General features: G+C 49.3%; 1 protein-coding gene across 10 annotated transcripts in view; it reads right to left on the bottom strand.

Moving 5' to 3' along the window:
* The window catches only part of EHMT1 (euchromatic histone lysine methyltransferase 1), a 117457-nt gene that overhangs the window by 37507 nt on the left and 67391 nt on the right, over nucleotides 1-12559 (bottom strand). For 8 of the 10 annotated variants that reach the window (XM_039719996.1, XM_039719992.1, XM_039720001.1 and 5 more), the window contains exons 4-8: nucleotides 10882-10923; nucleotides 4021-4198; nucleotides 2538-2674; nucleotides 1579-1767; nucleotides 852-932 (exon numbers count right to left, since the gene is read on the bottom strand). In XM_039719996.1, coding sequence (XP_039575930.1) covers nucleotides 852-932; nucleotides 1579-1767; nucleotides 2538-2674; nucleotides 4021-4198; nucleotides 10882-10923 — 627 coding nt within the window. The remainder of the gene's footprint in view (nucleotides 1-851; nucleotides 933-1578; nucleotides 1768-2537; nucleotides 2675-4020; nucleotides 4199-10881; nucleotides 10924-12559) is intronic. The other 2 variants (XM_039719995.1, XM_039720002.1) reach the window with 1 other exon arrangement.

Below are 12559 nucleotides of genomic sequence, written 5' to 3'. Positions count from 1 at the left end.
CCCCTGCTCCTCCTGAGCTGCTGGAGTGTCAGAACATGGGGAACAAGACCCTGAAGAGCTTCAGGGAGTTACTTGATGTGTTTGACGAGCATGATTCCACGTTCAGCTCAACACATCAAGAATTTTCTCAAGGTGACTGAAGAGTTGGGTGCCTGAAATGCTGGCTCCTCAGCTTGAGAGGCTGTGAAAGGACAGTTTTCAAGAAAAGGGGAAGGAGGCAGACAGAGACATTCAACAAACAATCTAAATTTAAAAAATCACCAGGTTCTCTTCACCAACTATCTAAAAATAAAAAGTAGAAATCCCCAGCAGCTGCTTAAAGTCCTGACCTGGTGCTGTATGACCAAGGTCCCAGGGAGAGTGTCTGTCTGTCTGTCTGAGTGCTGTTTGTCTCCCTGGGAAGAGCTGCTCACCAGGAACAGTGAATTTAGGCTGTGGGCTGGGCCCTGGATCTGGGAACAAGCCCACCCCGGCAGAACTTCAGGTTGGTGAGAAAGCTTTGCTGGCTCCTACCTACAGGTGCCAACTGTGCATCTGAGGAACTCAGGCACCCTTAAACACCTCTGCTAACATTCAAATGATTAAAAGCAGTCAACACCTTGTTGAAAACAACAAAAACCCATTAGTTAGCATCAGAATGTAATTAATTGTGCCACGGATCAGGGTTAAGCACCTTGTGGAAAACAATACTCTGTGTGTGGGTGGTTTCAGAGAATGAGTTCTGTCAAGGAGACTTGAAACTGCACCGCTTTGGCTTTGCTCTCTCTCTCTCTTTCTGGCAGCAGTGCAAAGGGGAAAAATTATTATCAACAGGCCACGGGCTGAAAAACACATTTAGCAGCCCAGCTTACCAAGTCAGACTCGTCTCCATCCTCCTCCTCCTCCCCTGATTCTACAGACTCTTGCTCTTCCTCAGACTCGCCATCATCCATCTGCAGCCACCATTTGCCCAAGAACAGAATGGGTCAGTCAGGGTGGGTCTCCCAAAACAGAGCCTCCCCCTCCGCCCTGGTGATCCCAGCAGAGCATCCCCCAGATCCTGCTGTGCCCCACACACATCAGAGCACCCCCAGCCCCAACCTGCACATGCACTGAGCTCAATGAATTCCAATCACATCATGGAACATCCATGGGGATGACAAAGGGAGAAAAAAAATTCCACTCCAGAATGAAGTTTTCCAACTAAATTTCAACTTCTTTGATAATCCCAAACCAGCCTCATGCCTGTACTGTGTATCAAAATTTTGGGGGAAAAAAGCAATTAGATTATTTTAGTGCTTTCCCAAGCAAGATTGAGAAGATGTCTCCTGTTGGTTCAGGGAATTCCAGAACTACACATGGTGAGGATTCTGCAGAGTGGATCCCAGAACTGTGTAGGGCTGGAACTGGGGGGGAGGTGAGGAAACCCTCACAGATGCAATGGGAAGCAGAAAATGGTCACAAAGGACCTCTCTACCATTGCTGATCTTTCTGTCATCTTGTAGGTGAAAAATCCTTAGAAATTGCTTCAATCCATGCCCCTCCTATCCCTGCTACCCCATCCTGCTCCTCAGGCCCTGCTCAGGGCACAGGAATCACCTTCCTGGCGTTGTCTGCGTCGGACGCGCTGTCCTTGGAGGTCCTGTTGTCATCCACAGGGAACATGGCTGCCTGATCTGCTCCATGATCATCCTCCTCTTCCAACTCATCTGAGTCCTCCTCCTCAGAGTCCACATCTATGCTTTCCCCGTTCACGTGGGGGCTGCCATCCCCCAGCTCCTTGTCACTCTGGAAGTCACCCAAGCACATGGGACACAAAGACAACATCAATTCCTGGGACAGAGCAGCTGGATCCATCCCAGATTCTCCTCTAAAGCTGGCTCTGTGTCCCTCCAGAGCTCCTGCCATGTGTCACCTCACCCTCGTGGACCTGGGGACCACGAGGAGTCATTCCAGACTGACGTGGTTGCACCATGGTTAGGGGAGAACCCAATCCCAGCATGGAGGGGCAGCTCCACCAAGGAGGCAGGAAGGTTTCTAGGGAATTTAAAGGGAAGTTACATCACACTGAGATTTTCACACCACTCCTTGAAATCCTAGCACTGTTCTTGAATTCCAAGACCAAAACTTCAGGGCACAGGTCACAGCAAAAGCAGAATTTCATCACGAGTGAGTCCGTGTCTAAACTTTTATAAGCAACCAAGTGGTTTTTTGTACAGCCTCAGGCAGCAACATGAGACCTTGAGTACCAAAACAAAAAGGGGCATGCTTGAAATCTCTCCAGTTTCCCAGGATTCACAGAACAGAAGGGGAACATTAACTGGAAAAGGTTTGTTTAGCAGCTGGTACCTGAACAGCCCCTCTGGAACACTCATTCCCAAAGCAGCAAGGCTGCTCTGGGCAGGAAGCTGCTGCCAGAGGGAAGAGGAGACTCAGAAGGGAAGATGTTGATCCCAACAAGCCAGCACATCCCTGCACCTCCACATGGGTTTGGTGTCCAAAAAAAGGGACAGGCAAGTGACAACAAACACGTGCAGTGAGCTCAGTGCTGCCCTTACCTTGGCACCCACAGAGGAATGAGTTATGCTCTTGAACATCTCTATCATTGTTCTCTGTTTTAACACTTTGGTCTTTTTCTTGGGAACCAGGCTATAGGTTCCCATTCTCCGTTTTTTCTTCCGAGATACTGCAGCAGCTGCAAAAGAGAAGCAGAAGGAACCCAAAGTTTGCTCAGGAATGAAAAGAAGGCATAGGGAGTAGGGGCTGCACTGGAGAGGGACTTTGGACAAAGGGATGGAGGGACAGGACACAGGGAATGGCTCCCACTGCCAGAGGGCAGGGATGGATGGGATATTGGGAATTAGGAATTGTTCCCTGGCAGGGTGGGCAGGCCCTGGCACAGGGTGCCCAGAGCAGCTGTAGCTGCCCCTGGATCCCTGGCAGTGCCCAAGGCCAGGCTGGACAGGGCTGGGAGCACCTGGGACAGTGGGAGGTGTCCCTGCCATGGCAGGGGTGGCACTGGATGAGCTTTGAGGTCCCTTCCAACCCAAACCTTCTGTGATTCTGCGAAATCACACCAGAGGTCACGACCTGGGAAAACTTCCCACTCCAACAGATTTATTTACGAGTCAAGCAGAAGATGGCACACATGGATGTGCAGACACACAGACAGCTTCCTGCCAGGGCTGCCCAAGCTCTGAGTGCCCTCTGCACACTCCTTCTGGCCCCTCCATCAGCTCACACGGCATCAAATCCTTAAATTATCCTGCATTTGGCAGTGCTGCTGGTGTTGTAGGAAGCTGAATGGAATCCAATTGCTCTAAATGAGACTGCAAGGCCAACAATATCAACTGACAATGGAAGCAATCTGACAGTAACTGAAGAACACACAGGGAAAAGGCACCTTACATAAAGAGCTGTTTGCCATTTAACCTCATTTCACACCTACTATGGAAGTCTGTTTGATGCCTCTCACTCCTTTGATTGGGTCTTAATTTGCTAAGTCTCCCTCTTGGCCTTCTAATCAAACCAGACATCACAGCTCCCTGCCTGCTGCTGACTTAGGTGACTGCACAGCAGAAGGATGCTTGGGACAGGCTTTTTTAGGAACAGCCAGCTTCAGCACCACTGTTATTGTTTGCTCTTGCACAGCCTGTTCCTTGGAAGCATTTCTTCATCTTCCATGGTAATGAAATTTTACCAGAATTTATGAAGAGACTGCTAAAAAATTCTGTGAACCCAATTAATTTTATTTAGAAGGTTGTAATTCTTGGTAAGCAGCTGTGGAGATATTCAAAGCCCTACAGAACTGATAGAAACCTCTTCAGAACATCCCAGAGGAAAAAGGGATCAGAGTGTCTCCTCTAAGAAAAGCTTTTAGCAGAAAAAAGGGAAGGGAACCCTGGAGGAGGCTGAGTGGCAAAAAGGTACTACCAGACTTTTAATCCTCGTTAACCTCCTCATCTCCCTCTCAGCCCCACACACAGGTTTGGGAGGTGGGAGCTGCTCAGGACTCCAACATTCCAGCCCTTCCCTTTTTACCTGTCTGCGACTTGGTGGTGGCCACATAGCTCTGGTTCTGAGGTAGTGACTGGTGAAGGCCCGGGAGAGAGGGCAACGACAACGGCTTCACAAAGTCCAGCATGTTCTCAAACTCCTTCTCCTTGGATTCCTTCTGATCTCTGCTGTCTCTCCCATCTTTGGGGTCTTTACTTGCATGCTGGACAACAAAAGGCAGTTAAATTGAGTTTTTGCATTGAAGAAGTAATTTTAAAAAATTAGGAAATTAATTTAAGTCCTTTCTCTCGACCAAAATCCCTTTCATCTGAAGGCAGGAGCACATTCCCAGCAGGAGCACACAGCCCCTCCTCCAGCACAAAAGGGGGCTTTGCCCAAACACTGCCAGCCTGGCTGAGTGACTCCCCCCGGGCTGAAGGCTGACAGGTGACCTGGCAGAGGTAATGACAAGGAGCAGACCCTGTTTGCACAGCTCTGCGTGCCTCTGGAGAACAGGAACCAACTCAAGCACAGCCCTTATTGCCTGTCACACCGAGCACACTCAGCAACACTCCTGCAGAGCTGTTCTAGAGGAGCAGGCAGCAAAGGAAAGGGATTTTCCTTTTGGACAGCACTTGGCACCACTGAGCCTCAGCAAAGGCTCCCCCTCTAGCCCAGCACAAACAACCACAGCCAAAGCAGTGTTTGTGACACTGAGGTGCATCCACAGAGGGCTGGCCAGGCTTCCCTTAACCCCCTGTTCCCACTCCAGCTGCTGCTATTCCAGGCCCCAGGCAGGTCCAGGCTCCTACAACAAACCGAGGGGATTTTGTTGCTCCTGCAGCCCCTCCCAGGCACCACAGCCACCCACACCTGCTCTGATTTGAGCCTGTACCCAAGACAAAGTCAAATCCTGCACCTCTGGTTATGGAAGAAGGGTTCCTACAGCTCCACAGAGAATCATTTAGGTTGGACAAGACCTTTAGGGTCACCAAGTCCAACCATTAACCCAGCAGTGCCAAGTCCACCACTCAGCCATGTCCCTCAGTGCCATTTCTCAGCTTTTGATGTTACTTCAATGCTTTCCTCCTCTAATTTAGGAAACAATCCCCTTCCTGTGTGTCTAAGTCCATTTTATGTACCCTAAAAGCCTCAGACACAGAGGTCCAGACTATGTTTGTGTTTCCTTTTTCCATCTGTGTTTATTCTTTTAAACAGTAATGGCTTGGTTTGATGGTGCTTTTATTCCTGTGCCTTTTGTGTCCAGTGTGGCAAAGGGAAGCCAAGGTCAGGGCAAGGCCCCTTAGTCCAGTTCACTGAAACATTTTCCTGTCCCAGCCCAGCAAGGAGGTACCTGGTGAGACAAGGAAACACATGGAGGAACACAAAACAAAGTCCCTGCTTGTCCTTCCCTGCCACAGAGTCAGCAGACACTGGGGTGAAAGCTGCCTCTGCTGTGCCATTCGACACTGGATTTGCCCTCTGATTTATCCCACTGCATCCAGCTGTACAGCAGGCAGGTCTGGCACTGCTGCTCCAGCAAAACACGAGAACAAGCAGCAGAACACAAGGGAAGACTGGGAGAATTGGGATTGCTCAGCCTGGAACAGAGAAGGCTCTGAGGAGACCCCACTGTGGCCTTCCAGTACCTGAAGGAGCTGCAAGAAAGAGAGAGACTCTTCACAAGGACACAGAGTGCCAGGACAAGGGAATGGCTTCATTGAAAAAGAGTGGGGTTATATGGGATACTGGGGAGGAACTGTTCCCTGTGAGGGTGGGCAGGCCCTGGCACAGCTGTGCCCCCACCTCTGTGTCCCCTCAGGATGGGGATCCTGAGTGATGGCACTGGACCAAGGCAGTGTTGGAGATCTCAATTAGGTTAGATATTAGGAAGACTAAATATTAAGAAGGAATTCTGCCCTATGAGAGTGGGTGACCCTGGCACAGGGTGCCCAGAGCAGCTGTGGCTGCCCCTGGATCCCTGGCAGTGCCCAAGGCCAGGCTGGACAGGGCTGGGAGCAGCCTGGGGCAGTGGGAGGTGTCCCTGCCATGGCAGGGGTGGCACTGGATGGGATTTAAGGTCCCTTCCAGCCCAAAGCATTCCATGACTCTAAGGTTTAAGTGCTGCCCCACTTGCAGGAGAACTCTTCTTTACAGGACTTGTGAAGCAACAGCTGAAAAACCCAAACAGAAAGAGGCATGCAGGCAGAAGCAAGGCTGCAATAAAGAGCAGGAAGCAATAAAAGCACTCAGGTTCAGACAGGCAGCCCCAGCCACTGCTCTCCAGCAATGTGACCTTGGGAACACACAGGGAAGAGGCTGACTCCCCTAATTAGGCTGTGCCACGTGTGTGGTGCTGGCAGAGGCAGGCCCAGCAAAGCTCTAATGATAATCAGAAATGACCCACAGCAAAAGGCCATCAAAGTGCCAATGATTCCTGCACCAAGCCCATAACTTATGGCTCAATTGCCACAGCTTTTCTAAAAGGGCAGCAAGTCTTGGATTAACGATTTCAAAGACGACAAATCCACCACAGCCTTTGATATGTTGTTCCAATGCTTAATTGCTCTCACTGTCAAATAATTAAATGCATTATGTTTTTGCAACTAAATTAAGAAGCCCTGTCTCATCAGAACCTCTCGCTCCCAGGAGATACTTATGGAGTATGACCAACTTCTTTTTTTTTCTTTTTTAAACTTCCTCTTCAATAATTTTAATAGAATGAGCAAATTAAGAGGCCAGAGGATCATTTTCTGGATGACTCCTGAGTCTGTTCCCAGTTGTTCTCCCCCTTAAAAACATGCACATTAAATGCATTATGTTTTTGCAACTAAATTAAAAAGCCCTGTCTCATCAGAACCTCTCGCTCCCAGGAGATACTTATGGAGTATGACCAACTTCTTTTTTTTTCTTTTTTAAACTTCCTCTTCAATAATTTTAATAGAATGAGCAAATTAAGAGGCCAGAGGATCATTTTCTGGATGACTCCTGAGTCCGTTCTCAGTTGTTCTACCCCTTAAAAAATGCACGTCAGGAGTGCAGGGCACAGTATGCCAAGAATAGTCTCAACAATACTATTTATACCTCTTAAAAGTCCTGAGTTTATGGATCTAAAGGTTAACAGTAACTCTTGGCTACACAATTATTCTGAGAATTCCCAAGTCCCCTGATCTATCCAATGCTTTCCATTTCTAACTTAAAATTAGAAAAATGAGTTTTGGACAGGAAGACCTGGCACAAGTGTAAACAAGGGCTGCATTTTGTGTCCTTTAAGTGCAGGTTTTGCAGCTACTCTCTGATAAAAGGTGCTGTTACTCCCAAACACCAGGAATTCATACTCAGCCCATGCCAGGCTGCTTGGAAGAATACAATCCAATTTTTAAATTTAAAAGTAATATGTTATTAGCTTAGGGTTTTTCTCTGCCTCTATAATTACAACACAGAAATGAATTTAAAATCTTTAACTGGCTGCCTAACAACTGCCGAATGTGACTTTTTCATGGCAATTCTGCTAAAAGTTTTTTTAAATCAAATTAAGTCTCATGCAATAAAGATTTACTTGGAGGCATGTGCAGCAATGGTAAAAAACAAAAATTCCCAGAAAGGGGTGAAAAGATCTCTCGTGTGTATAAAAATATTACATCTAAGGATTGTAATAAAACAGATCAGCACAAATTTTTAAGTCAGTTTTCTCACCACCTTTCCTGGCTCTCAGCTACATTAAACAATCACATCTTTGCTATTCTTATTAAACAGGTTTCAACCACAGTTTGAGAGAAGCACTGAGAGCAGAATGGCCTGCAAAGGAAACTCCAGGATGCAGCTTGAGCTCCCTCTGGTCACATGCTGTGGGCTACTGGAGGCCAAGAAAGGACTGTAAATGAGAGAGAAAAAGAAACTGCAACACCAACATCTTCATTCTTGCAGCTTCTCATGCGGTATCAGCTCATCCTATGCAAAGGGCTGCGAAGTCACAACTTTGTGTAGGGATAGTGAAGAAGGTGAACAGATATTCCAACATTTCTAGCAATGGTTGTGCCTGGAAACAGCAAAAATGGGACCACCACTATGTGCAACTCCACTGTGAGAAATACAGCCAAGACAATTGGCTAGACTGGGGCAAGAACACAATATTTGATGTGTTTACAAAAATTAAACGCAAGTGTTGTCTACATTTTAAAGGGATCAACCACATTTCTATTATTGGCACAGAAGTGCCCAACAGCATCAGGGGGAAGTTATTAAAATGGCAGAAGACAGAATATCCTCAGTTGTTTTGTTTTTCTTCCCTGAAAGCAAAACTACAGAACAACCCAACCTCAGTAATGGACCCTTGTGTAGGCTCTATAAACTCCACATGACATTTTTCCCACTGCCCAGCATTTAAAGGGTCTTTCCATCACTAAAACCAGCAAGCTGGGAGAGAAACCAGAGTGCTGGTGGAAGGACACAGGCACAGGTCCTGCCTGGGAGCAGGGCAGCTCCAAGAGCTCTGCAGAAGGGCTGGTGATGCCTGCAATCACCTCAGGCTTAGATTATGGGCTCCCTTAGTTCTCTGATCTGTGGGACTCATCTCCAGCACTCAACGAGCTGCAAAGCAGAGCCAGCAGGGCAGGAGGAGTGAGCTGAGCAGCACTGGCACAGGGAACAGGGCAGCTGCCAGGGAGCAGCCCTGCCTCTCCCTCCATCAGGAACAGGGTCAGGAGATTTGTACCAAGGCACTGCCTTTGAAGAGCACAAAGCAGCAGCTCCCAGGGGGATCTGCCTCTAACAACTGGTGAGTGGTGGTTAAGCAAGAAATATCAATCTGCTATAAAAAATTGATCACAAGCAGATGATAGTGCCTGTAGGAGCTGTAGTGGTGCTGCCCTGCCTTTTCTCTGCTGCTGCAGGATTGTGTTTTTCACTGCTGAATTTCAGCAGCCTGATCAAGCCTCACCTTGGAGTAACAAACCTGCAAGGCTTTGGTCTTAGTCTAGATCAGAGCAGCTGCAAGGCTGAGCCACCTTTCATCTGCTGATTAATATGTGCCCATTAGAGGGGGGATTCCATGGTGACTTGATTACAGTTGCACTGATCTGAGTGCAGTCACACATCTACATGATTTTGGCAGCCAGGTAGACTGAGCTGAAGATGTGCCCCAAACCTGCACTCCATGTGTTTCTAAAGCAGAGCACTCAGGGGTGTGGATCTCATCCCTGTCCCCTCCTGCACCAAAGTGCCCCAAGGCAAGGGAGTGTCACACATCAGTCAAAACGAAAGAGGGGAGCCCAGGGCAGAAGTGCCACCAGGGCCCCTTACATCAACCAACCTCTCTGCAGGGGCCAGGGCCGTTATTTCTGTGGGCTGTGGTCAGAACTGGGGCAGCAGCTCCAGCCAGCACCAGCAGTTCATGTTCTGCACAAAGCCTTCACTCTCACTTCCCTCTGCAGCAACCCCTCTGCTTAAGGAGCCCAATGGCAGCACTGTCACTCCGGAAGGAGATTTCCCATCAGGGAAGATGGGGAAGGGTCTGGAGGGGCCGTGAGGAGCAGCTGAGGGCTCTGGGATTGTTCAGCTGAGCAGAGTGAGGGCAGAGCTCCCCGGGGCTGCAGCTCCTCCCGAGGGGCAGCTCCCATCTCTGCTCTGGGACAGGGACAGGAGCCAGGGCACGGCTGGGGCTGGGCCAGGGCAGCTCAGGCTGGAGCTCAGGGCAAGGCTCTTCCCCCAGAGGGTGCTGGCACTGCCCAGGCTCCCCAGGGAATGGGCACGGCCCCGAGGCTGCCAGAGCTCCAGGAGCCTTTGGCCAGCGCTGCCAGGGATGCCCAGGGTGGGGTTGCTGGGGGTCTGGGCAGGGACAGGGCTGGGCTGGGTGATCCTGGTGAGTCCCTCCAGCTCAGGATATTCTGTTTCCATTATATTTAATTCTGCCCAAGCTCACACACACAGAATTCACTCTTTCCAATAGAGCACACCTGGATATCTCCCTGGAGAGGGTCCTGGAGGGACCTTCTAAGTGCTCCCCAAGGACACAATATCCCCATTATCATCACACCCATTAGACTCTGCCCTTTTGCTTTGTTTCCTCCTACATGAGAGGGTCAGAGCTCGCTGAGCAATCCCAGACCCTTGCAATCTCCTGGCTGCCACCTGCCTGCCCCAAGAGATGCCACAGGGTGTTCTCCAGGCCAGAGGCTCCTGCAGAGCAGCCTCAGCCCAGGCCAGCACAGCAGCACCACAAAGGAGGCAGTTTAAAAGCTCTGGGATCAGGTATTTAATGGCAATGCTACTTAAGGGAATAGTTTGATGAATATTGGTAGAAAGACTTAAATAAGCAAAGCATGTCCTGCTCCAAGTTCTTTCTCCCTGCCCACATTGTCTCCCCCAGTTAAACTGGCACCTGGCATTTTGGGGACACATTGTTAGTCAGGCCAAAACACTCATTTAAAGGATTTTTGCACTATTTCCTGACCCAGGAAATATGCACAGCATAAAAAAATACCACCAGAGACACACACCCCAAACTCCAGCCTTGTGGTCACCAAGGAAAGGAAACACAACTTGGGATTCCCAATTCATCCATCTGCTCCTCCTGTCTCCAAGGAAACTCTGGGATGCTCTCACTACCTTTACCATCATCTATCCCTTATGTTTTGCTGAAGTTGAGCTCAGCAGCTGGTTCCCAAGCAGGAGGGGCCTTCTCCAAGCACAGCACACACATGCAGGCACACATTTGCCTTTCAGTCTGCTGCCTGGCCCTGGAAACGTTTGGGATCTTAACAGAGCTGTAAAATGGATTAGCAGTGACAGAAAGATTCTTCCAAAAGGGCAGTGCTTGTTTACTGCTCTGTTCAGGAGGGGAGCAGAAATTATGTTCTCTGCTCAAAAACCACCTTTACATGCGACAACATCAATTAAAATTGTCACCTGTTTCAGATTCAGCTTCGATCCCAATTCAGGAAGCAACTCCTAAACAGAGAAAAAGCTGGTTAAATTGGTGAGAAAATTCTCTTCTCCCTTTCAGAGACCAATTCACGTGTTACCAAGGTCCCCTGACACCTATTGGATTACAGAAAACAATTTCTTGGCCCCAGTGGGTTTCTGCAGGAGCCAGGGGGAACAAATGTTCACACTTTGCAGGCAGCAAAATACCTTCCTCCCCTCCTCCTCCTGGGCAGAACACTTCTGCAAGAACAGTTTCATGAAGAAAACAAAAATGCCCTAAAAAATATTAGCCAAGCAAACTACTGTGTTCTGTAATATCAGTTCCTGGGTGATTTCCATCATTTATTTCCCAGGATACAGCACCTGATTTCACAGAGGTTTTGAAGGGGAGAAGGTGTGAAGGTTGGTACAGCAAAAGCTCCTGAGCTGAGGAGCCTCCTCTAAGCAGCTCAACAAAGAAATAATTGGGACAGAAAAATGACAGCTAGCAAGGACTCTGCTGCTCCAAAGAAAATAGCATGTAAATTCCAGAGACAATGGGGAAAAATGAGGTAGTAATTATCAGGAAGGCTGAACACACAGATGTTTTATTGTCTTGCAGAACTGAGATCAGATCTTGGGTTCCCATTCAGCTGCAGAGGCTTGAGCAGAGAACATGGGAACAGCCTCTTCTCACCACCCTTCCTGGGAATGTTGCTTCTCTCCCTATTTTAAGCCCAAGGCAAATGCCCAGAGGAGCTGAGGACAGGCTATGTACTTTCTAGAGCAGCCCAACAAGTGCAGGCTTTGGTTTTTTGAAGCTGCTTTTGTCATGTGAGCAAAGAAGGATCAGCAGCCCTGTCCCAGTGAGCTGTGTCCCAGCACTCCCAGAGCTCCCCAACACCCCACGCCACTTCCCAGAGACAAACCTTGAATCCCAAGGGGCTGAATACAAATAGTCTTCTGATGTAGCATAAACTATGAATGAGGGAAACACTCCCTCCTAACCTAGCAGTCACCTTTTAGGAGGGAATTGCCTCTTTCAATTGCTCAGCCCCATGGGATCTCTCTCTGCTCAATCCCACCAGGGTGTGGGGGTTTGCCTGGCCTAATTCCAGTGCACAGCTGGGGGCTGGAGGCAGTTTGGGCTGCAAAGCCCTCCTTGGGTAAGAGACACCCTGCTGGGAGATGGATGGCAGCTGGACTTCCCTGTGCAAGCCAGGAAACACAGGTGGGGTGAGAGCAGAATTCAAACACAGCCAGGGCAAGGCACAGAGGAAATGAGTGCTCAGGGGGCTGGCTGGAAATCCTGGCAGGCAGCTGTGGCTTCTGCCCCTCTCCCAAGCCTGGTGCCCACAGGTTTGTGATCCTGCTGTGCCCTTTGGACTCCCAGCTGCCTCTGGAGGCACAGGTGGTGCCGCAGCCACGGGACCTTCCCCATCTGGGGCTGGCGAGCTGCCACCCTCTCTTTTCCCTTTTTTCTCTCTTTCCCTCCTCCAGACCACAGGGACTCCCAGCTTTGAGCCCTTCACACCTCACCACTGCTGTGCTGAGATGAGGGGGACAGCTGAGGGTCCCTGTGGATCTGCAGGATCACAGCACCAATGCATTGCACTCACCCTGAGGAGGCTGCAGCAGCTTCCATGCATTTCTGGGAATGACTCCCATGGCTGACCCTTCC

Source organism: Passer montanus, unplaced genomic scaffold (genome assembly GCF_014805655.1).
Source record: "Passer montanus isolate IOZ18808 unplaced genomic scaffold, ASM1480565v1 scaffold43, whole genome shotgun sequence".
Lineage (NCBI taxonomy): Eukaryota > Metazoa > Chordata > Aves > Passeriformes > Passeridae > Passer > Passer montanus.
The sequence above is the reverse complement of the archived record's forward strand: the minus strand, read 5'-3'. Positions and strand labels throughout refer to the sequence as shown.